This window comes from Taudactylus pleione, unplaced genomic scaffold (genome assembly GCF_031769625.1).
Source record: "Taudactylus pleione unplaced genomic scaffold, aTauple2 ptg000102l, whole genome shotgun sequence".
NCBI classification, from domain to species: Eukaryota; Metazoa; Chordata; class Amphibia; order Anura; family Myobatrachidae; genus Taudactylus; species Taudactylus pleione.
Genome location: NW_028284504.1, coordinates 5794114 through 5820701, shown reverse-complemented (window position 1 = coordinate 5820701; position 26588 = coordinate 5794114). Strand labels below are relative to the sequence as shown.

Genomic DNA, 26588 nt, shown 5'->3' with positions numbered 1-26588 from the left:
GCAACAGACAGGGAGTCCCTGCGGCTACTACCTTTGGTCCCCCTTGCCGGCTTCTGTGATCGGGCAGCCTTAGGTCTTATAGGGGAGCGTGTGTCACTTTGAATGTAATTTCAAGGGCCAGGTGCACCAAGTGTGATGTCACACTGGCACCTAAATGGAAGTCTCTCCCTATTAAAGGATAGTTTTGAGTACTATTCAGTGCCAGAGTATAGGCTCCCAAACCTTACTCCAGCGTTATCACCAGTGATTGTTACTGCTCGTTACTGACCTTCGGCTTACTTGTGACCCGATTCTGGGCCTGATTCAGACCCGCTCGCGAGCGCTCGCAAGTGGGTCGATGTTGGGCCAGTGCACATGCGCACAACGGACCGGGATCCGTTGTGCGCATGCACGAGACCCGGATAGCGACGGGCAAGCCGACGCTATGGGTTTCGCTACAAAGGGGACGTGCTGTCATGGAGGAGGGCCCTGATTCAGAGCGAGCGCTCTGGTCAGAGCGTTCGGCTCTGAATCAGGCCTTAAGTTTCCCTTCTCATGCTGATTTTCCTGAGTTAGATGTTCACCTCTCACATAGTTACAATTACAAAGCAAGCCTGCGATTGGATCTCTATCAATTCACAGTGCATCCCTGTGTCTGCATTCCCTATGTTCCTTACAGCAAGTCAGTCTCAGGATCTTCCGTGTCTTCCAGAGCAAGCTTGCATCTGGTTTATTTCCAGCATTTCCAGTACCACAACCATTTTTGGAGTTTCCCAGTGCCATCCCATTTCTACTAAGTCCCCAGTTTGTCCCATTGCTAGTAAACTCCAGTGTTACCACAGCTTTCAGTAAATTTCTGTGGGTAAATTTACTACAGTGAGAGTTTTTAGAAGTGAGTTTTAAAGGAAATGTTCCCATAGCAACCAATCAGATTCTACTTAACATTTAACTAGCACCTTCTAGAAGATAATAGCTTGGTTTCTATGGGCAACATCTCTTCTAAAACTCACTTCTAAAAACTCATTTTAATAAATTTACCCCCTAGTGTTATTATATTTCTCTCTTCTTCCACTCCCAAGCACCTTTCCAAAGGGCCGCGACCTGCTCACTTGGTGTGGCAAAACCCAAATCCCAATAGGAGGGGTCACTGGTGAAGACCACCAAGTGGGTTAGATTCCGCACCTCTGGGCAGGTCTAGCCAAACCTGGGTTTGGTCACAATAGGAAGACATATCCACTGTCACCCCCGTCAGTTACTACTCTACCACCCTAAGCCCCCGGTTCTTGGCCTCAACAGAGGTGTCTCTAGTACCTGGTCGTGACAGCCTGGTTAGAACCCATTTACACTACTGTACTTCACCCACAAATGGAAATGTCACAATTTTATTTAAGACTCGGAATCTCCTGTACCTGTGTAGGCTCAGCATGCGGTGTGCAAAACATACAAAGAACATTCACAAAAATGAAGCGTTCTACTCTGTCATTGTCCCTGGTGTTAAAGTGGCGCTCATTGTTCTGGTAATAGTTTTCCAGAAGAAGCACGTGTAACAGAGACTCGCAATGCAGTTGAGCACCTGACACTCCTCCGAACTAATGCTGTACTGCCATAGTGGGACAACAACAACATTCATAACTTCAGGTAGTGACGTACTGTGACGTGTCAGACATATTCTCTCTATCAGTAGATTTATACATTCTACTATTCTAGGATGCGTAGTGCTTTCAAGTTATTAAGTCTGTTTTTGCATACAACCACATATTTTCACCTACCTCAGATACCCGGTCTCGAGTGTTTGACAATCGCAACAGTTCCTCGTACCTCTGCTGATATAAATGAAGCAGTAACACCAGGTAGAGACTGGGATTTAGTGTGGCCTGGATACACGGAGAAACAGTTTGTTATAAGCCCATTGATTCATGTATAAACTTTATAACATTGGTGTTAATAACATTAATAGTTGTAACCTACAGCAACCAATCAGATGTTTAGTTTTCTTTGTCCAATAAAGTGCAATATAGACTAATGAAACCTAATACTTGATTAGTAAATTCATGTTTCATTATTTGAGATATTTTCACCATGTTCATAAAAAAACAAAAAAACAATGATTTTTCTACCATTTATATTTGTCTTCACTGAGTAAAATACTTACACTATCTCCTCAGAACAAGCTATATAGCAACTCCCAATACTACTAATGATAATATGAAGCAATATGTAGTATTTAAATTAGTATTTAAATTAAAATTATTGTATTTTATATGATTTTATACATTACTATTTGGTGCAAACTTGTCATTTAGTTATATAAAAATAACTTTGTTCTAGTCCAAAGACAGGCACGTGAAGTTGTTTAGACTAATCACATAATAGCCTGATCTGTGGCAAATTTAGCAACATAGTGTATGATGGGTTATAAACACAGTAGTTCTCCCACCTTTCTTGGGGGGTTGGATTTATTACCTGGTCCAGTTTTCCACTATTATTAAGAGGCTGATTTCCACTAGCTCGTTAATATACTAATATTTCCTATGGGCCTGAAAACCTCCCGATAGCTACAGTGGTCCCAGCTGGCCAGTATCACCTTAGTCTCCTGATGTTTTCTATATTGCTCGTCCAGATTGAATCCTTCAATATCACACTCCACCTTCTGTTTACACATCTCACATGTTCTCAATACGCTCAGCTCTGCTCCTGGAATGTAAATGGATTATGGATTGAGACATTTCCTATTGTTGACTGATCATTCAACTGAAACTGGAGCGACATCCATAATTTCACGGCAGCTTGAACTCAAACCAACGGTATGCTGTGCTAGGCAGCAATAGGGGTTCAATGACCCTAATACAGATAGGAAATATAGATATGAGTATTACTAGTGAAAAGTAATAGAAACTGAGAAAGTCATTCTAGAAGTGCCCATCACAGGAATGTCTGGGCATAGCAGGACTCCTGATAATGTGCCCTCTCCAGCCGTTACCTCACTACTATAATGCCTCCCTGTATTTCTAGTGCATTAAGGGCCTGATTCAGAGATGGGTGGTATTGCACAGCCACAAGGAAACAGCTGTGCAATACCGTCCAGCAAATTGTAAATGCAGCCGGCCAGGCTGCGTGAGCGGAGACCCACTCAGGCTGGCCAACGGACATGGACAGCCAGGTCCAGGAAGTTTGCATCCACCGACGCAGACCCTGGGCTCGGCACTCCTCCAAAATGGGGGCAACACGGTCCCATTTTGGAGAACGGTTCTGATCGCCGCCCCTGCTCTGCCCCCCAAACACCGCAGCATGTCAATCATGCTGCAGCTAAGGGGTCTGCGAACGAGCTTGCAGGACCACAGAATAGGGCCTGCGCAGACCCACAAATATCGGAGATGTACAGTACGCTAACCATTGGGTTAGCTTATACCTCTGAATCAGGCCCTAAGTTCCAATGTTGTCTTTGCACTGCAAAGCGGCTGTTATGCATGGTAAATGAATCTGTGTTTAGGAGACTGGTGCCATGAAGGGGGCAAAATCAATTAGCCGAGAGGTCCTTGTATTAGTATTATGCATTACATGATATTTCCAGGATGATTATTAAGTGATGATCTTCGTAAAATAAGCAAGTTTTTCATTATAGTAATTGCTGGTAATGTGCGCAGAAACACAACTATGGAGGCTCTCAGGTAACTGAATCAGACCCTAAGGGGGGAATTGAATTGTTTTTGCACGTGACTGTTAGTAATGGGCGCCCGATGCAGCAATTCAATTACTCCTCTGATCAAACGTGAATGTCATGGGCACCCAGATTCCTTACTCGCACCCACCTGAGGTGGATAGCTGAAATCCACAAAAAGTCAGGTTTCAGTTGGCAGCGCAGAGCATCCTAAAGGACGCTCAGCGCTGCCGCTCACCAGCCCCCGCGCCGGTGGCTGTGTCACTGTAGATCGCGACACAGAGGACCCCAGCCAGACACCGGGGACACCCGCCAGCACTGGAGACCGCCGACAGGTCTGCCACAGCGAGGCACCCGCATTCCCGCTGGACCACCAGGGCAGTACATTAACGGAAGGGGTTCTATCTCTTCCCCATTGGGGAGGGGGGGGAGACAGCAAATAGGGGTTAAAACAAATAATTTATTAATAAAATAAAAAATAATAGCTGGATTGGGATTGGCCGGCTGCCTGTTGCAGCCGGCCAGTAGTAATCCCCCCTTGTAGTGCCCCCAGTAGTAGAGACGTAATAAAAAGAAAAAAAAACACTTACTTGAAAACCCGCTCCTGGTCCCGCTGCCGCTATCAGCTCCGCCGTCCGTCCTCCCGGGCAGGGCCGCTTTGCATTATGGGAGAGACGTCATGACATCTCTCCCATTACACACTGCGGGAGCCGGAAGATGTCCGGCTCTGGCAGTGGGAGCAGCAGCCAATGAGAGTCTGTCTGGCTCTCATCAGCTGCTAAAGCAAACACACAGCTGCCGGCGCCGGCGGCTGTGTGTTTGTGCTGTGTAGTGCTGACCGAACTCTGTCCGGTCAGCGCTACACATGCGACGCGGTGCAGCTGTGTCAGAGACACAGTCTGCCCGCGGCCCGCAAGGTATGCAGCTGAGGCGCCATCCACTATGTGGCGCCCTATGCAGCTGCGTACCATCCGTAATGGGAGAACCGGCCCTGCAGGGCAGGTAAGTACCCTATCCCTACACCTCTCCCGCCCCTAACCCTCCTTTAGTGGTGCCTAACCCTAAACTCCCCCTTAGTGCCTAACCCTAAACCCCCCTTACCACACCCTAAACCTAACCCTCCCGGGGGGGTGCCTAACCCTAACCTTCCCCCCCCCAGGGGTGCCTAACCCTAATATCCCCCCCCACAAAACCTAACCCCACTACACTCCCTAAACATAACCATCCCCCGCTAAGGGCACCCCGGACTTGCCTCATTCAGGATGGCGTCCTTCGGTGTTCTGGCGTCGGGATTAAGATAGGCGTCGGTATTTCAACGCCTATCTTAAATCCCTTGTCGTGATTCCGATGTCTGTATTGAGACCAGCGGCCGCAATAACTACATCCCGTTTTTGATGAGTCCGGTTTTACTGCACAACAGTAAACAGAAAAAGAGTTTTTGAGAGTATTTTTTGGATAAAGCTAATTAGAAAGCTCACTTACATTTATTATTATAATATATTGTAGATGTTTGATGCCCTTTAAATATAATTGTTGTGGACCTCTCACCTGAATTAATTTTAGCAATTAGCCATTTCTTCATACACTCTGCGTGAACATATTCCAAGCTCCCTGCGCACTGACAAGGTGCTATTAGATGGTTTTCTGTGGTTTCCCCTCCCATGAGACAGATCCTGCACAGATCTCCTTCCTCTTCTGAATCTTCCTTTAATAAACTGGAAGTGTGAAAAAAAAAACAAGTTATTTGTCGTAAACAGTTCTGAAGTGCTGGCTGGTATAAGAATGCAGACTCTAAGTACCCTGCAATGAAAAAAATGACAACTTCAATAATTTGTTTTTGCATATACCTAAGATGCAGCAATGCATGCTGGGGTTCTTTTAAAATGCTTACCACAGATCTGATCCACCCGCAATAGTTCTTGTTTTTTGGATATTACCCATAGTAGTTTTTAACCTTGTTAGTTTGAGGTTAGTTTTTGTTACAGTAGTTGAGGTTTCTGGCAAGACATTTATTTGGTGATGATTATACATAAATACCTGTCCTGAAACAGAACTGTATTGGAGCTTGATCTTGGAAAGCTACCACGTACTGGAGCTGTCCCTAATTGAGTATACCTAATTGAGTAAGAGCTGCCTGTGAGTATTTAAGAGAAGTAATTGAAGGTGTACAGAATCATTAAAAATGGAGATATTCTGTTCGGATTTGGTTCTTTTTACCAACTTATCGCAAGTTCAGATCTATCCTATTGACTATCCAAAACAAATGTGAGCTGTATAGCCAATAAGATGACGTTTTCAGATCCAAATTTACAGAATCTGAACCTAACCACTCATCTCTAATTAAATATGGTGACCTACCCTATCCAACAATTAAGGTGGCCATACATCTGCGACGGATCATCGCAATGCAGGGATGCGATCGGAAATTTCCGATCACCCATCGGAAACTTCCAATCGCCCACCATCGATGTTCTGCGATCCGTCGCCGGATCGCAGACATTTGCCATGTTAAATGTCGGCAATTTGACGATCACTTTTTGAACGCGATTGTCAAAACGGCAAAATCCAACATGTTGGATTTCTGCGATCCCGCAATGCCGGGTTGCAACATCGCGGGATCGCGGCAATCCATTGCAGATTGATGGGGCCCATTGCTGTGGCTTGTATTAAATGCACACCTGTGCACTACAGTCAGAATTTGGGGAGGCTTGGAATGGGTGAAAACCCAGCATTTGACAATCACAATGCGATAACAACCATATTTTTTAACAATAAAAAATTATCACTCCATATCACTGTTAAAAAGGTGCTAAATTCTCTAAATATAGTGTGTACCTCAGAAGATGGTGAAAAGTTTTATACATTATCTGTTTTTATCGGGAAAGGTTCGGAGTATGTATTACATATCATCAATTAAGCACATAAAAATTTTAAATTAAACAATGTGTTTGAGACAAAATAAAGCACATAATGATAATGGTTTGACCCATCTCAATTCTACTTAGTATGTAACAATGATACACAAGGGGAGATATATTAAACCTTGGAGAGGGAGAAAGTACCAACCAATCAGCTCCTGTCAATTTAAAGACTGTGTTGTGACTCTCCAAGGCTTAGTACATCTACCCCAGAGTGAGATGTGTATATGTGGCATAGGCTGGCAGAGTGAGCTGTATATATGGCACAGACGGGTGCAGTTTGGTGAATTTATAATTATTAAATATATAATACTAGCTGAAGTACTCGGCATTGCCCAGGTTTAAGTCTTCAAGTTATTAAGTTATCAATGAGTTGGATGTAACTGTCAACATTTACAAAAATAATTAGCAGCTTCCAACACCCATGAGGAAAGTTCTGCCCGGCGCACTCCACCATGAGGTCTGACTGGGACCCCAAACACTTGATTAGTCATCCCAGACTAAATCCATCCAGTGGAAGGTCCAGAACAGGCTCCCCGGGTCAAAGTTCTGCCCAGTGTGCACCAACTGGAGGTCCAACCAGGACCATAACCCCCCTAAAACCTGGCCAGGTTCCAACTGGACCACCTTGCATGGTCAATCCTCAAGTGGCAGGTGGACAAGCAAAAACCCACAAATTCTGACAAACTCCAAGCATTGATTAGGCAAGAATGGGCGGCCATCAGTCAGTATGTGGCCCAGAATTTGATTGACAGCATACCAGGGCGAATTGCAGAGGTCTTGAAAAAGAAGGGTCAATATTGCAAATATTGACTCTTTGCATAAACTTAATGTAATTGTCAATAAAAGCCTTTGACACTTATGAAATGCTTGTAATTTTACTTCAGTATACCATAGTAACATCTGACAAAAAGGTCTAAAAACACTGCAGCGGCACACTTTGTGAAAACCAATACTCGTATCATTCTCAAAACTTTTGGCCATGGCTGTACATTGGCTGCTGACACTTTAAGTTAAATTACAGACCATTACAACAGTACTTGGATAGTAGGCCATCCAGTACTTGGATAGTAGATACTTCCATTACACACAGGACGTGAATAAAAGGAACAGAACACTTATCTCTTGAAGGCCAGAATAAGATAATTGTTGATTGGTTTGGTGCTAGAGTTAATATTTGATATGATCAGATATAATAAGAGTTAATATGTCATGATGGCAAGCGTGCTTTCCAGATATGGAGAAACCCAGTACCAATCGAGGAAAGAAAATTACGCCATACACAGAAATGTGAGAACGTGATGTCTACATTCCAGGAGCGTCGTACGGATGAAAATGGGACACTCCTGAGTTGGAGAGAGCTTTGATAGATACAAAAGGTCATATGTATAAATGCGCAGAGCAGAGGATTGAAGTAGTTGTTTTAGAATTGCAATATTTTTAATATATAATATATTAATACTCGAAATTATGTCACTGGAAGTGACGCCATTAAGAACCTCACGTGAATGCCTTCATGTTTGTTAGTAGGTTATAAATATAGTTACCCGATTAATATGGCTATCCCCTTGATGAAGTCTAAAACATAGACGAAATGCGTCAGTGCTTTGCTAATGGGCCTGGACCCCTCTATTGACAAATAAGAGCTAATTATTATTTATCATGTTCGTATGCTGCCTACTAGTCATTATTGTTTGAATGTTAAAATAAAAATAATTTTAACTCTATTATCTAGAGTACTGTTTGATTGGACTAAAATATTCCTAAGAAAATGTAAAAGTTGATAATACATTGCAGTATAACCGGATGTATGGTAAAACTGCTCACTATGTTGTGTATATATATATATATATATATATATATATATATCTTTCTTTTTTTATATATAATTTCTGAAATATCTTTTGAGCCAAGATGGTCTTATGACTGGAGAAATAAGAGTAAGATAAACATACACTTTTTACTTCATTCCTTCCACTGATTATTTAGTGGATTATATGATTTTATTTAACTTCGAAGGTGCTTTCTCCTAATAATACAAATTATTACCCATAATACTATAATAAAAAAAATCTAAAAAGACTACTTGACATGCTATATTATGGGAACTTGTTATAGATGGGTGCGCTATTCTTGTGCGTTATTTTCTCTGATCCTAAATTGCGTATCACCAAACACAGGACATGTAATTAGTGCAGAGTGATTCAAACAACTAAATTCACATGGTTACGGCAAAACGTTCACGTAATGTTGGGGAAATATTACCACAAAAGTGATTTTACTGTAGTTCGCGCCTAACAGAATATCCCTTTGGGGTAAAGTGGGTTATCCATAGCTTCATATGGTGATACAACACAGTTAATACTTCCCTTTCCCGCAGCTTCTTTAGCTTTTCTGGATCTGTTTGTTTTGCAACTTCTTTGTTCTGTGCTGTTGATACAACATTTTCCATATTTCTTCTGGCAGACTGCCTTTGCATGGAGAGGGTGTGGAAGATTAGATCTAAGTTATCACGCAAAATTGTAATATTGGGTGCTGTGGAAGACAGGCTGAGCTGCAGAGGAGCGAAGTATGGCAGAGAGGGCTCAATACTAGGTATGTCCGTCTCTCTGCCAACTGAAGCTATAGAATTTGTTTGGGGAACTGTATGATATTCTTGGCTCTGCACATTAGTGTTATCTTCATTGATGCCATGGATTTGGGGTAGTGTAGAAGATGCTAGGTTTGGTGCTGGATTAGATCTTCCAATAGAAAAGTTGTTTCTTGTAGTAGTGTCCAGCCCATTTAATGTAGAACCCAAAGTTTCTGTGTTGACTTCGTGGTCCTGCCTGTGAATGCTTGGATGTTCCTCATTCTCTTCAAATGAATCTGTATAGTTGGTTTCCCTAGTGTGAGGTTGATTATCTGGTATATTGTAAGATGGGGTTCTCATAATCAGTGGCAACTGTCCTGCATTATCAGAAACAGACACTTCATAAATGGCATTCAAAGTATTCACTCCTTCATCACTTTCTGTAGCATCTATGATGTTTCTCACTGGTTGTCCATTGAACACATCTTCACCTATTTGTAAAGGAGATATTCTAGAACTTGCTGGTCTTGAGATGCACTGAGTTTGTTTTCTTAACTCATGTGTTGTAGCTGATACTGCGTTCAGAATTCGACCATGGAGGGTGTTGAATCTGGTGTACTTTTCTGAACAAATGTGTTTGGTTGAACTCATGCCATTGTGATATTTATGTGTTGTCTCATTTTCCTGTAATATTTGTCTCTGTTGTTCAACTGGAGAGAAAATGTAGAAAATATACATATAAGAAATCATTTCATGGAATGAGAATGTAATTTAACTATATTATTCCAGTTTTTATGAATTAGAAATCTTAGAACAGTGGTGGCTGAGCCACATGGCAGCTCTTTGAAATTATAAATGTGGCTTTCAGCTCTAGGTGCTGGCAGGGACCACTTTACTCCCCAACCGGCTGCTGCTAATCTGATTTACCAAAGCAGAGAAGACTGATCAGAAGCAGCTTTCTTCGCTTTGCAAAATGCAAGGAGGCCATGCAGCACAAACCGAGCAGGCTCCAGCTGTAACAGAATGTGTGGGAAGTGTGAGACGGCATATGGAGGAGCTGTGAGGCATGTGCGTGGTGTTTGATACGCATTTGAAGGAGGCTTGACGGGTATGTTTGGAGGTCTAATACGTATGTGGGTAGGTCTGATGACATGTTAGGTGGTCTGATGGTCATGTGGGTGGTTTGGGGGCCATTTGGAGAAATCTGGGGGCATTACAGTTTGCTGTATCTATAGATATCTTTTGACTACTAGTGTCTGACAGTTTGGCCATCCATGTCCTAGAATAATAGCTACTGTAGCAAGTGGTTGTTTGGCATTTTAATAAATTGAGGATTAGCAAAAGTAGAGTGCCTCACCAAAATAACAATAAATGTAAAGGTAATAAATATATTTATGGGAGGTATAAATCTGCCTAATGTGGAATGCAGGGAGTTTGCTCCGTGCACATGTGGAAGTGGCACATCTTATGATCCTTGCAAAGTATATGGTGAGGAAGCCCATTTACAAAAAAGTTATTCTTGACTTAATAATTACTAATTCTGACAAGAACCAGAGGTAAGCGAGGCTTTACCTGTCCAGGATGAGGGCTGACTGTAGAGACAGGAAAATAGAAATTCTTTACATGGAGATAAATGAATAGAGTGCAGGAGAAGTGAGCCTAAAAACTTACAAGTGTATCTCCCTTCTGGCACACCCTATGATTGGTATAGGTAGCAGCGGTGTGATGGAGGTAGATTAATTAAACAGGTCCTAGATTTATTAACCAGGCAGAACAGGTTTACAGGATGACACATGGTCAATGCAGCAGGTACTGTATGTATAACATTTACGCTGTATATAATGCATACACCAGATCAAGCTTGGAACATGTATGGGAGCACAGGTGATGTTCCTACAGGTTGTATATAAAGTGGTGGCATTGGAGTAAGCATGCTGGCTCTGTACATATATAGCGGAGTTGGTGCAGTAGAACTATTTGGGGTCACTGCAATTCAGTCTCTACTGATGTACAACTGGAGACTCTCAGGGGCACATCCTTCTAGCATTGAGGTCAGAGCTGAATCGTGCAGACACGCCGCTCTCTCTCCTAACACACTCTGATATTAAAAAAAAGCATGGAACAAATCACTTACTACCTCCATAACTAGCTGGACCTCTTTTCCATAGTATGGCCCTCTGGCTCATTCAGGAGGGGGTCAAGTGTATGTCCTCTGTGTAATTATAATCCCCTGTAACACTTAACCAATCCCTCCTTCTTTTTCATATTTGCTATGAAAATTGTGTTCTGTCCCTGTTCTCCTTTCCCCTTTTTCTTGTTCCCACCAATTTCCTTTACTGTTCTTTTGTTTATTCCCAAAGTTGCCTAAGTTATCAAAAACTAAAAAAAAAACAGGCCTTGTGTAGAAACACGGTAAAATATAAAAAATATTGTTTTAGAACCCATATACTGACTCGGAAGAATGAATATTAAGAAGCATAGTTAAGCAGAAGGAGGCTAAGAAACAAATAAGAAAGAAAATCGTACACTTCGTGAGTAGAGAGGACAAAACCTTTTTTGGGATAACACTGCAGTATCAAAAGATGATGTACTAAGCTTTGAAAAGTGATAAAGTGGTGAATTATAAAGTACCAACCAATCAGCTCTTAACTCATGTTATAGGCTGTGTGTGAAAAATGACAGGAGCTGATTGGTTGGTACTTTATCACTCTCCACTTTTTAAGGCTTAGTACATCTGCCCCAAAGTGAGATGAGAGGAGAAAAACAGAAGGAAGATGTGAATATATACATAGCTTGGAGCAAAGAAAAAACGGGTAAAAAATACTTTTAAAAATATCAGAAGTTGTAAGAAGGAACAAGAGGAAAACATACTACGTAGCAAGAGAAGGACTAGAACAAGAGGACATTGAAAGATGATGGATATTTACTGTAATTTTTTTAAACTTACCATGAATTGTTATTGCGTGCTAGTGAAAGGGTGACTTTTCATTGTTGATTAATTATTATGGCTGGTTAAATGACCAGTCTTTATTGAAGAGGGGATATTTGGTACAGTACACTCATAATCCGTATAGGTGTGTTGGGCATTTTAGACGGCTAACAGTATAGAAAACATATGTTCATAATTAATAGTGCTGGTTCTTCATAATGTTTGCTCTGTGCCCTTGAGAAGTAGCACATAATGTATACCTACCAGAGGAGATGTCAATCTTTGCTATTTCAGACCATTTATCTTTTCTATCTAAGTCATACAGTAATAAGACAGTGGTTGAACATGGATTATTGACATGGAGACTAGACAAGTAAAGTAGAGTGAGTCTCACATAGTCCCTTTGGTTTCTTAGCCTTTGATTGCCGCTGTAACACATTTCGTCGTCCTGTGGTTTCTACTCCATATGTAACAGTAACACCCAGCTTGGCAGAAAGCTGGCGCACATGAACTCTTTTCTTTTCCACCGCGATGCATGGCTGAAAAACTAGTAATGTTAAAAACAGACAGAAAATAATAATGATTTTATTATGCCACTATATTGATAGATCCATGAAGCAGTAAGTCCCATTACATCTCAGACAATGTCAGAATTCTAATGTATGCTACTGCACTGTAACAATAATGTGTAATTTATATGCTATACAGGTATTTGGAAAGCAGAACTGCTGTAACCCAGGCCTGCTGGGACTGTAACAGGCTAGATTTCAGAGAGGTCCCTGATTTCAACATTTTGTATTAATAGTTTTATTCAATTCCATTTTTATGTTTTGTTTGTCTTTTAATTATTTTGTTTTGTTGTTTTACAAAAGCTCATGATATTACTATATAGCATTTTCTAATTTACTTTTCACATTGACAGAGAAAGGAGAGGAGGGACACACAGAATCTGAAGTGGTCAGGTGTTGTTCCAGGTACAAATAAGTGAGCCTTAATATCAGGGCCGGCTCTAGGGGTGTTCGACCAGTGCGGTTGCACAGGGGCGCCACCCATAGAGGGCGCACCCCACCCCAACATCCCGTATTTCAGTACTGTCCCGCTGTTCCACCCGTGGGCCAAAGGTCAAATCGGGAGGTTGGGGACTCCCACCACCGCAGCTGTGCGGCAGTGCCGGACCCCGGAGTCTGAATAAATGCTGCGCGCATGGCATCCATTCAGGGATGGGAGAGGGCTGGGGGAAGCCAAGCTAGTGAGGCTTCCCCCCAGCCTGATGTTATTTGGGAGTGTGCCATGCGGGCACGCCTCCCAATAATGTCACGTTGGGGTCATGTCCTATGGTAATAAGCCACGCCCCCATTGTCAGTCGCATGTAAGGGGGCCCTATTAAAAGCCGGCACAGGGTGCTCCGACCCCTGGAGCCAGCCCTGCTTAATATAGAATCTAGCACTCAGATATATTGTAGTGGCGTCCCCACTATGTTATATTATGTATTATGTTTATATTATATAAATAATACATTATTTTTAATGCAAGCAACAAACCCATTTATGATCTGGAAAGAAGATCAGGTTGCTTACATGCTTTAGTCAAAATACGAGGGTGGTTCAATAAGTAAGGTAACAAGACCTCTCATGTCTGTAATGTTCTCTATTTCATTCTAATTTACCCCCATGTGATCAGATGTGTCTAAAGGGCACATCAGCAGCTGAAATACATCACCAACTTGTCAAGGCGTACGGTGATAACATCATGTCACCGAATCAGGTTTGGGTTTGGTGCACTGCCTTTTTGTCATCTGTGGTGGACGTGCTTGGCCGGACGGATCGCTGCTCATTTGAACATCTGCCCTGCCATTATGAAAGGCAGTGCACCAAACATAAACCTGTTTCCATGACATGACAATATTACCACACACCTCGACAAGTTGGCGATGAATTTCAGAGGCTTATGTGCCCTTTAGATGCAGAAATCTTTCACACTACACACCTCAATGTTTGGCCATGTCTCCGCCAGCCCTGCCATCTTACAACTAATGTCAGGACAGTATGATTGATATGAGAAGTCTAATTGCTGTGATGGAAAGCAGTGGTCTACCTGCTCTGGCCTGGTGGGAAATTAGATTGAAATAGAGAACATTACTTACGTGAGAGGTCTTGTTACCTTACTTATTGAAGCAGCCTCATATATGTGGAAAGACAGCTTATAAATACATCTATTCACACCTGGTCTGGGGTGACAACACATGACCACCTATGGATCTTTGACAATATTGGTTGCCAGGAGTCCAGGACCCTATCCATCAGATATTTCACCTTGTCCAAAAAATATTACTTTTTGGACATAACTTCCATTTATGAATGAGTCTTGCTGACTCCATTGTCTCCAACGTAAGTATTAGTAATTTTATAAATTTGATGGAGCTTGACTGGGACATAGTACACCTTATATGCACTTCGGACAGGAAGGAGATCAGTGGCAAAATAGCTAGATCATCACGGAAGTGAGTGGAATACAATCCTGAGAAACCCTCTAATGAACATAATTGTCCTTACATTAGCAAAAAGCGTCATTTCCACTGGTGAGGAATTAACACCCAAGGCCCCTGGCCTGCTCTCTGGGGCTTCATAAGGCATGAACTGTCCTCCCAGAAGAGCAGAGCGGGGACCTCATGAGGGCTGACCAGCATCAATCGTCCCACCTCCAAGCACTAAGGGCCTCATTCAGAGGCGGTCGGAGGATGCAAGCGGTCACTCAGAAACTGGGCGGCCGCTTGCATCCTGACCGCCCGCCTCTGTTTCGGTCGTTAGGCTGTGGGTTTACACTCACAGCTCTAACGACCGCTCGGGTGATGGTGACCATCGCGACCATCGGGGCTTACGACGAGACCCTAGGGTAGGGTCTCACTTGTCGTAAGCCCCGGAGAGCTTCTAGTGATGTCAGTGGGGCCTCCCCCAAATGGTAGGCGTTCCCATGGGAACGCCTCCGTTTGGGCTGCCACCCCCCCGGCCCGCCTTCCAAACCGGGCGAGCTGTCAATCAACATCAACAGCTCGCCCCCTTTGGAAAGAGACCCGATCCGACCGGCGCTGTCGGTCGTAGCGGGTCTCACGCATGCGCACGAGGGAGCCTGCTCCCTCGTGCGCATGCGCACTGGGCAAACATCGAGGCGGCCGTGCGGTCGTAGACCGTACGGCCGCCTCTGAATTAAGCCCTAAGTTTTATCCCGGTCAGTCTGACCCTCATGTTCATAATGATGCAGCTCTTTAAAGGGTTCATATCAAATTATATAAATAGGAAAAGGAGATGCAAATATGTGTGTAGTCAACAAAAGTTATTAATTTAATACACCAAGCCTTTCTCTCATCTACCCAGACTATTATTTTATCAACTGACGCAGAGAAGCCTTTCGACAGGGTCGACTGGGAGTTTATGTCAGGTCTTTTACGTTATTTGGGATTAGGGCCTACATGTCTGCAGAGAATTTTGGAATTATATGATGTTCCCACAGCAAGAATTAGGATAAATGGATCCCTCTCTGACTCATTTTCTATTTCAAATGGTACGAGGCAGGGGTGCCCTCTCTCTCCTCTTTTATTCGTTGAATGTATGGAGGCTAGGGCGATACGTAGTAATGTGAACATTTCTGGTATCCATATAGGCAGTAAGGAATATAAGCTAGCACTCTTTGCAGATGACCTTCTTGCAGTGCTCTCTAACCCAGCTACCTCTCTTCCGAACCTTGGCCCTCATTCAGAGCCGTTCGCTACTTGCGTTCGTTCGTTCAAAAACAAGGGGTGGCTATTCAAATGATCCGTTCGCACATTGCAGTCTGTTCACAACTCTAAGTCTGAATGAGCGAGCAAAACATACGCTCTTTTATTTCTTAAAAACGCCCCCTGGCCGCTTGCACCATACGTCATGTCCGCTATTTATTAGATTAATCGAGTACATCGAACAGGATATGAACTGCTCGCTATTCTTGTGGTTGGTTTTTTCAACCGCTATTTTGCGAGCAGTTCTGAGTTAAAAAAAAACAAATGACGTGGTCATTGACGCTGCTATATTAATTATGCACACCCATAAAACGCCCGTTTTGACCTTTAAGCACGCCTGTGTTCGGATCTCCACTCCCCGTTTTCAAGCACCTTCCCCTGTTACCACCCACATACGCCTCATTCTGTCACTCAAAATAGCAGGCACTCGCTATATTGCGTACAAACGATTTTCGGCCGCACTGACTGGTTCGCGCATGCGTACTAAATACCGTACGCATGCGCAGATGTGCGAACATCGCTCGGAACGAGCGTACTGCCGCTAGTGAGTGGCTCTGAATGAGGGCCCTTGTTTCAGAATTCCAAAAATTTGGCATGTTTTCAAATTTTAAAATTAATTATTCTAAATCTGTGGCTATGAGTCTGACTGCCTCTCCTTCCTTGGTAAATTCTTTGAAACAATACTTCTCCTTTGTTTGGCATCCCACTAGACTTAAATATCTCGGAGTCTTCCTGACTAAAGACCTATCCCAACTGTTCTCGAATAATTTTTTACCATTATTACAAACTATCCGCACTGATTTGGCCAAATGGCATACCACTCGCTTATCCTGGATCGGCTGGATTAACGTGATCAAAATGAATTCCTTGACCAAAATGTTATATTTAATGCAAACCCTTCCAATCCATACACCTCCAGCATGGTTTGCGGAGATGGAACGCCTTATTCGTAGATTTGTCTGGAACATCTCTACACCACGCTTTAAACATGCTATCCTTTACCGCCGTAAACAGACGGAGGTCTGCAGCTTCCCCACATCACTAGCTATTATCATGCCATAATGCTTAATCGTGTTCTTGAATGGACTCGAGCGAAGGGTTTCAAACAGTGGATCATGTTGGAGGAAAGCAGTCTTTTTTTTTTAAAAAAAATTTGCGTAAACACCATTCGGCCCCTTGTGGGCTCGCTTCGCTCGCCACGCTGCGGGCACGGTCGCTCGCTTCGCTCGCCACATGGATTTATTCTCCCTCCATGCCCACTTGGATGGCAGGGAATGACATTGGAAACTGGCTCATCTTAAGTGCCTAACCCTAAACAAAATATAAACAAATGTGTCGATCATTTTTGTGGCGACCATTTTCATGTCGACCTTTTGACCATGTCGACCATTTGTACCTGTCGACTTTCTTACCTGTCGACATTTAGTGCGTCGACCTTTTGTACCTGTCGACCTTTTGTACCTGTCGATCTATTGACTGTCTAACAACTGGGGTCGATCTAGACATTGTCTAACTAATTACTGTCTATCTACGGTCCGGCACCCGGACTTTCTTCCTGGGCTCTCCACACTGTCCTTTAAAAACTGGATGAGCGATGGTCACTTTCGACTAGGTCAGATGGTTTGTTCGTCGGGGGTGCGTCCGTTTACAGAACTCCAGGAATCATGGCATCTTCCCCAATCCGAATTCTGGAAATACCTCCAAATACGGCATTTTATCACCACTTCTTGCAAGCTTCCTGATCTCACCAGGACACTTACCTTATTTGAATCCTTATGTTCTTCCTCTCAAACTCCATCCCATACTATATCCAAATTGTACTCACTAATTATTGGAAATTTGTATAAACTACCTCCTCAATTTACTGTAGTGTGGGAAAAAGAACTCCAAGATACAGTTCAGGATATTGATTGGGACATTGGGCCTGATTCAGACCCACTCGCGAGCGGCTGTCCGCTCGCAAGTGGGTCGATGTTATGGACTGAGCATGCGCACGACGGAGGGAGCTCCGTCGTGCGCATGCGCCAGACGCGACGAGCGAAGGAAAGTCCTTCGCTCGTTGTGTCCGATCAAAGGGGGCATGCTGTCAATGTTGATTGACAGCACGCCCCCTTTGGTGGGCGTGCCGGGGGCGTGCCTCCCTGACGGGGGCGTTCCCACGGGAACGCCTCCCGTCAGAAGCCGGCCCACTGACATCACTAGTGATGTCAGTGGGAGTGATTTTGGCTCTGATAGAGCCAAAATCACTCTGGAGCTTGCGGTTGAAAACCTCAACCGCAGGCTCCGGCTCGCAATTTCGATGGTCGCGATGGTCTCGACCGTCGCGGCCATCACAAAGCACGCTCGTATAGCCTGTGGGTGGTGACCCACAGCTATACGAGCGTCCAGGAGGATGCTCCATGAAAATGGAGCCCGGCCCCCATTCAGAACGTGCGCTCTGCTCAGAGCGTACGGCTCTGAATGAGGGCCATTGTTTTTAATAACACCTTTGCCAGTTCTTCTTGTATAGCTACTCTTGAAACCCTCTACAAAGTCTTAACACGTTGGTATAGATATCCAGTACTTTTAAATAAAATGTATCCACAGGTCCCAAAAGTCTGCTGGAGATGTAACTCTGCACCAGGTAGCCTTCTCCACATATGGTGGGACTGCCCCTCCCTGGCTACTTTTTGGTTAAACGTATTTGAATGTTCCAAGATAATTCTTGGGGGAGAGGTCCCTACAGATCCTGGCTTTTGGCTTTTAAACATGACCTCTTCTCATACGGCTTCATACAAGAATTCCTTACTGAGGCACTTAAACAATGCAGCTAAAGCGGTAATCCCTGTTTTATGGAAGTCCACCTCCCCTCCCTCCATTAAAGATTGGTTCAAGAGGATCGATTATTACATGGATATGGAGGACATCATATCCTTTTCTAAAGGTAGTCCCACCGACTTTACTGTTTTATGGTCCCCTTGGCTGCTGTTCAAGGGCTCTACACAATATTCCATGTTTAATGGCTCCAACTCTGTACCCGTATCTGTCTCTTCTTGATTCTGATATAATCTATTTGAGATTATGAAATTTGCCCCCATAGATCACCCCCTCATCCCCTCTTAGTTTCCTCCTTCCCCTCTGACCTCCCTTCCCCTGAACTTTCCCCTATATTGTTTATTTATTGTCTATTTTTTTATTTACTGTTTATTTTATTTTATTGCATAATTTATTATGTGATTTATTTACATTATATTAGAATTTTGATTGTATTATTCGAAATGGAATCACCAATTGTCAACTGTTTGAATCTATATGCTTTTTCCATTTTGCTCTATCTAAAATGTCTGATTTTCTTTTCAATAAAAACAGTTTGTGTAAAAAAAAATATGTGTGTAGTACCGTAAGCTTACATTATGTTTTTGGCTGTCAGCGCTAAACACATGATTGTAACCCCTTATGCAGATTAATCAGAAGTAGCTCAATGTCCCACATGGCACATATTGTCTTTGTCAAAATACATCTTGAAGGGGAAATCTAATTTCTAAGAAAAAAATACCTAAATTGAATGTTTGCCTTCAAAATGAATTATAATATATGATTATTTTCTGCAAAATCAATAAAGACGCCTGAGCCCGCATACACAAGGAAAATTAGGTATGCTCACTAATGACGACCTTAACATTATGATAAGGTATACACCTGCAAGCCATTTTCTGACCCCAGATACCGCAATGTAGTTTTCATTACACCAGAGCTCATTTTACCTGTTATTGATGTCTGTGGTTGGTGCATTATACGGGTGTTGGATGCAGTCTTCTTCCTCATAGGCGTTTTATCCTTCGTTATAGCAGGTAGCTTGGACACAGTACTGTTGTACTGCCATTCCCTGTTTTGTCCACTCTCATGTCGTGTTTCCCCTGGAATCTGTAACAGGTTACGAATAATCTGAGACAAGAATGCAAGTTTATGGAATTTATAATGAGTTAAATCATATGGCGAATTAGCCTGTTATGTGGTTTTTTTCTGTATTTTATTCAACGTTATATTTAGTTACGTTTGTCTTAATTATGAGGCACTTTTACTGTATTGATATTAGGGGTGAGTGGGTTTGGATTTCTGAAATCCGAACCCCCCCGAGCCCCCCCCCGATCCGAGGCCGATCCGAGTCAGGCTCGACTTTTCCCGCCTGACTCGGATCTGAAATCGAGGCAAAACGCCATCATCCCGCCTTCCGGGTCTTGCGGGTTTTGGATCCTATATAAGGTACCCGCGTCGGCGCCATTTTCTCACTCGACTGTGGACAGTGAAGAGGGAGGGTGGGAGTTAGGGCTGGCTGGGCTGTGTAGTGTACTCTAGTGTAGTGTAGTGTAGTGCAGTGTAGTGCTGTGCTGTGCTGCTGTTGTCCATAGGGGCTGTGTCCACTCCTTCAAAGTCCATAGGGGCTGGCTGGACTGTGTTGTGCAGTCAGTTGTCCATAGGGGCTGTGTCCACTCCAAACTCCTGTGCAGTGTCCCAGTCCTAAAGGGGTGCTGTAGTGTTGTCCAGGGGGTGCTCTGTCCATCAGGGGTGCTCCCTCCCCCCAAGTGCAAAAAAAATATATATTTTTTCTGTGTTTGTGAATTGTGTGCACTGTGGCTGCACGTGCATCAACAAAGGAGCAGCGCCAAGCGTGCGCCTGTGTCCCATAAGTAAAAGGCCGGCTGGCTTATCCGTTAAAGGGTGCTGTAACCCCCAAAGGGCACTCCAAACAAAATAAAAAAATATATTTTTTTGTGTTTGTGAATTGTGTGCGCAGTAGCCGCACATGCATCAACAAAGTAGTGCCAAGCGTGCGCCTATGTCCCATAAATAAAGGGCCGGCTGGATTAACCGCTAAAGGGTGCTGTAACCCCCAAAGGGCACTCCAAACAAAATAAAAAATTTTTTTCTCTGTTTGTGAATTGTGTGCACTGTGGCTGCACGTGCATCAACAAAGGAGCAGCGCCAAGCGTGCACCTGTGTCCCATAAGTAAAAGGCCGGCTGGCTTGTCCGTTAAAGGGTGCTGTAACCCCCAAAGGGCACTCCAAACAAAATAAAAATATATTTTCTGTGTTTGTGAATTGTGTGGGCTGTAGCTGCACGTGCATCAACAAAGGAGCAGCGCCAAGCGTGCGCCTGTGTCCCATAAGTAAAGGGCCGGCTGGCTCATTTCTTAAAGGGTGGTGTAACCCACAAAGTGCACTAGTCTCCAACAAAAATAAAAATATATTTTCTGTGTTTGTGTGCGCCTAAGCCGCACGTAAATATCAATATAACATAAATGGAGGACCAAACTTTCTCCGATAAAAATAAAATAGGGAAAGATCAAGAACCACTTCCTCCTAGTGCTGAAGCTGCTGCCACTAGTCATGACATAGACGATAACATGCCATCAACGTCGTCTGCCAAGGCCGATGCCCAATGTCACAGTAGAGGGCACATACAATCCCAAATGACAAAGTTCAGGAAAATGACCTTGAAAAAAACATTTAAATCATCTGAAGAGAAACGTAAACTTGCCAATATGCCATTTACGACACGGAGTGGCAAGGAATGGCTAAGGTCTTTCCCTATGTTCATGACTAGTGGTTCAGCTTCACATGACGATGGAAGCCCTCCTCCCACTAAAAAAATCAAACAAGTTAAGCTGGCAAAAGCACAGCGAAGAACTGTGCGTTCTAAGAAGATATCACAAATCCCCAAGGAGAGTCCAAGTGTGGTGGTGGTTGCGATGCCTGACCTTCCCAGCACTGGACGGGAAGAGGTGGCTCTTTCCACCATTTGCACGCCCCCTGCAAGTGCTGAAAGGAGCACCCACAGTCCACTTGCTGATATGCAAATTGAAGATGTCACTGTTGAAGTACAACAGGATGAGGATACTGGTGTAGCTGGCGCTGAGGAGGAAGTTGGCGAGGAGGATTCTGATGGTGATGTGGTTTGTTTAAATCAGGCTCCGGGGGAGACAGTTGTTGTCCGTGGGATGAAAAAGCCCATCACGGTCATGCCTGGGCAGAAGACCAAACATTCCACCTCTTTGGTCTGGCAATATTTCTATCCAAATCCGGACAACAACTGTCTTGCCATATGTACCATATGTAAAGGTGAAATAAGTAGGGGTAGGGACGTCAACCACCTAGGAACATCCTCCCTTATACGGCACCTGCAGCGCGTTCATAAAAAGTTACTGTCAAGTTCAGAAACTTTGGCTAAGACTGTAAGCAGTCCAGGGACACCTAAATCCCGTTGTCCTGTTGTATCCAAGCGCCTGCAAACCACACCGTCAACTCCCTCCTCGTCAATTTCCTCCTTAGTCAGGATCGGAAGTAGTCCTGCAGGCCATGTCACTGGCATGACTGACTCTCCTATCCGGGATTCCTCTGGAGGATCCTGCATTGCTACGCCTACTGCTGCCGCTGCTGCTGTTGCTGCTGCTGGGAGTCGTTCATCATCCCAGAGAGGAAGTAGGAACACCACTACTTTTACTAAACAATTGACCCTCCAACAGTCCTTAGCGAGGAGGATGAAGTACGACAGCAGTCATCCTGAAGCAAAACGTATAACTGAGGCCTTGACTGCTATGTTGGTGTTAGACGTGCGTCCGGTATCCGCCATTAGTGCAGTGGGATTTAGACAATTGATGGAGGTAGTGTGTCCCCGGTTCCAAATCCCGTCTAGATTCCACTTCACTAGGCAGGCGATACCGAGACTGTACAGAAACGTCAGAAAAAGTGTCCTCAGTGTCCTGAAAAATGCCGTTGTACACAATGTCCACTTAACCACGGACATGTGGACAAGTGGAACAGGGCAGACTAAGGACTATATGACTGTGACAGCCCACTGGGTAGATGTATCACCTTACGCAGCAACAGCAGCAGCGTCACCAGTAGCAGCATCTCAGAAACGCCAGCTCGTTACAAGGCAGGCTACGCTGTGTATCACCGGTTTCAGTAAGAGGCACACCGCCGACAACCTCTTAGAGAAACTGAGGGAAATCATCGCCCAGTGGCTTACCCCACTTAGACTCTCCTGGGGATTTGTGATATCTGACAACACCACCAATATTGTGCGGGCATTACATCTGGGCACATTCCAGCACGTCCCATGTTTTGCTCACACAATAAACTTGGTGGTGCAGAATTTTCTGAAAAGCGACAGGGGCATGCAGGAGACGCTTTGGGTGGCCCGAAAAATTTCTGGCCACTTTCGCCATTCAGCGACTGTGTGCCGAAGACTGGAGCGCCAGCAAACACTCTTGAACCTGCCCCGCCATCACCTGAAGCAAGAGGTTGTGACGCGGTGGAACTCAACCCTCTATATGCTTCAGAGGATGGAGGAGCAGCAAAAGGCCATACAAGCCTATACATCCACCTATGACATAGGCAAAGGAGGGGGTATGCACCTGACTCAAGCGCAGTGGAGAATGATTTCCGTGTTGTGCAAGGTTCTCCAGCCCTTCGAACTTGCCACACGTGAAGTCAGTTCAGACACAGCCAGCTTGAGTCAGGTCATTCCCCTCATCAGGCTTTTGCAGAAGCAGCTGGAGAAAGTGAAGGAGGAGCTAAGACGGAGCGATTCCGCTCGGCATGTGGGACTTGTGGATGAAGCCCTTCATTCGCTTTGCCAGGATTCCAGGGTGGTCAATCTGTTGAAATCAGACCACTACATTTTGGCCACCGTGCTTGATCCTAGGTTTAAAGCCTATGTGGTGTCTCTCTTTCCGGCCGACACAAGCCTGCAGAGGTGCAAAGACCTGCTGGTGAACACACTGTCAGCTGAAGCGGAACGTGACACGTCAACGGCTCCTTCTTCATTTTCTCCCGCAACTGGGGCAGCCAGGAAAAAACTTAGGTATCCTAAGCAACCCGCTGGCGGTGATGCAGGGCAGGCAGGACCAAGTTTGGACATCTGGTCCGGACTGAAGGACCTGGCAACAATTTCTGACATGTCTACTGTCACTGCATATGATACTGTCACCATTGACAGAATGGTGGAGGATTACATCGGTGACAGCATCCAAGTAGGCATGTCAGACAGTCCATACCTGTACTGGCAGGAAAAAGAGGCAATTTGGAGGCCCCTGTACAAGCTGGCTCTATTTTACCTGAGTTGCCCCCCCTCCAGTGTGTACTCCGAAAGAGTGTTTAGTGCAGCCGGGAACCTTGTCAGCGAAAGGTGTAGGAGGTTGCTTCCACAGAATGTGGAGAAGATGATGTTCATCAAAATGAATTATCAGCTCTTCCAGGGAGACCAGCCTCCAGAAGGTACAGAGGGACCTGTGGTGGTGGATTCAAGTGGGGACGAGTTAATACTTTGTGAGGATGAGGATGTACACACTGAAGAGGGTGAGGAATCGGTGGATGAGGAGGATGAGGATGACATCTTGCCTCCGTAGAGCCAGTTTGTGCAGGGACACATTAATTGCCAGCTTGTTTTGTGGGGGCCCAAACGAACCAATCATTTCAGCCACAGTTGTGTGGCAGACCCTGGCGCTGAAATGATTGATTTGTTAAAGTGTGCATGTCCTGTTTATACAACATAAGGGTGGGTGGGAGGGCCCAAGGACAATTCCATCTTGCACTTCTTTTTTTTCTTTGCATTATGTACAGTTTGGGGCCTAGTTTTTCTAACTGCCATCCTGTCTGCCACTGCAGTGTCACTCCTAGATGGGTCACGTGTTTGTGCCGCCCACTCGTGTCGCTTAGCATAGTCATCCAGCTACCTCGGTGCAACCTTTTGGACATAAAAACACTATTGTGAGGTGTGAGGTGTTCAGAATAGACTGGAAATGAGTGGAAATTAAGGTTATTGAGGTTAATAATAGCATAGGAGCAGAGAAACCAACAAATTCTGTGATTTTAGCTGTTTTTATGCTTTTTTAAAAAAAAATACAGATCCAAAACACAAAACCCAGAACCCAAAACACGGAAGGGTGGTTTTGGCAAAACCAATCCAGATCCAAAACACGAAGAAAGATCCAGATCCAAAGCCAAAACACAAAACACGAAAAGTGGCCGGTGCACACCCCTAATACATACATACATATATAATCTACCATGCAGGCTGCACTCCTCATAATATACTTCTATGCAGAAATGCAGGTAACCTCCATGTGAAACACCCAGCGGGATTCACCAGTATAACCACTACCAGCTAGCGGTAGTGCAGACTTAAGAACTATATATTGACGTTTTAGAGGGGTATTCAATATGAAATGTTAACCTCGCCGTCGAAAATTTTGCCGCATATCAGAGCTTTTGCCGGCGAAAAAGTATCACGCGCGCCCACGCTTATCCCCGTATTCAATATGAAATTGACGAAAACGGGACCCGGCGATACTTGGATTGGCGAAAACAAATGGGAATTTTTTGGAAATAATTGCAGGACCCCCCTAAAGATGTCCAGACCTCGGGGTTCACTATGGGTACCCCCATTTTTGCCTGCATAAGAAAGTCGGGGTTTTTAAATAAATAGCCGTGGCAGGTGTTTTTTTCCTGACTTTGAAGAAGTGATGCAGAAGAGCATTTAGCTTTTTTTTTCGTTTTTAAAAGTGGTCCCATCAAATTTGGGGTACATGAAAATGGGTACTAGCATATTTTGAAGTCCCTAAAGTTATTTTTTTAAAATTCTGCAAAAATGCACCAGTTTGCTCAATGAAAAAAACACCTGCCACATACTTGGGGACCCCACCAGAATTAATTTTGTTAGTTTGGCAGTTTTTTTTCCTTTTTTTATATTTTCACAACAATTTTTTTTATTTTATTTTTTAGGGTGTCCCAATTTTTTTTTTTTTTCAAACAATTTTTTTTGAACATTTCCTTTTAAGGGGACATTCCCAAAAGTACAGGCTATTTTTTATAAGCCTGCACCCCTAAACCCCAATTCTGCACTTTTTTTCGCCACCTATTCAGTGTTGAAAAGTTATCCCCGTTTTTTTTCAAAGACTTTTCGAACCTGCGAAAAGTCTTTGAAATTGAATACGGTGTAAAACCAAAACCTCCGAAAATGACGTCACTGGTGCGAAAACATCGCAAAAACTGAGTTTTCGCTCCATATTGAATACCCCTATTAATGTTTTAACAACGTTTTCTTCAGGGTGCACCCTCAGCAAAATGCTTTTAAAACAATTAAACATTTAATTTTAACTATAAAACCACTTAGAGCCAGCAGCACTTGATATTGTCTATATATAGTCGTGCCCTTATATTAAGGCTGAATCGAAAATAATTCTCCCGTAGAAAATTCCTGAGGGGAGGGGGCAAGGTGTTTAAGGGGCTACACTTCAAAAGCTATTGGAGGAAATTTGGCATGGACAAGTAGAACTGTCGCTGGGTGCTGCATGCCAAATTTCAGTGCTGCATGCCAAACAAATTTTAAATGAGAATTTGGGAGTAATCTCAAATTCCAACTGTCAGTTTTTTCGGCCACTTTCATTTAGGACCACTTTTCTGCTGTAGTCTATGGGGAATTTTTGGGAAAGCATAAGTCAGGGTAGGGGGCGAATTTAGACTTGGGGTTTGTTTTATTATTAGGTAGCTATTGTTCCAGGGTAGGGCCTTTTGGGGTTCAGGTAATTGAGAAAGTTACAGGTTTTAAACTATTAGCCCCCAAATGCCCCATTATAGAGATAGGGAATGTCAACTTGCTGAGCAAATGTCAGTTGGTGGCCTCCTGCAGGGGGTGTACAGTGGCTTCACTTGGGTGCACAAACATGGCTGCCTTTAAGCCCGCATCCCGTTTTCATTAGGTGAACTGGAGGGGAATT

The 26588-nt window shown here is 43.9% G+C and overlaps 1 protein-coding gene across 1 annotated transcript in view; it reads right to left on the bottom strand.

Moving 5' to 3' along the window:
- The window catches only part of MARCHF10 (membrane associated ring-CH-type finger 10), a 72801-nt gene that overhangs the window by 13584 nt on the left and 32629 nt on the right, over positions 1 to 26588 (bottom strand). The window contains exons 4-9 of the mRNA XM_088470750.1: positions 19572 to 19731; positions 12451 to 12603; positions 8927 to 9837; positions 5186 to 5354; positions 2564 to 2673; positions 1749 to 1853 (exon numbers count right to left, since the gene is read on the bottom strand). Of these exons, the coding sequence (XP_088326876.1) occupies positions 1749 to 1853; positions 2564 to 2673; positions 5186 to 5354; positions 8927 to 9837; positions 12451 to 12603; positions 19572 to 19731 (1608 nt within the window). The remainder of the gene's footprint in view (positions 1 to 1748; positions 1854 to 2563; positions 2674 to 5185; positions 5355 to 8926; positions 9838 to 12450; positions 12604 to 19571; positions 19732 to 26588) is intronic.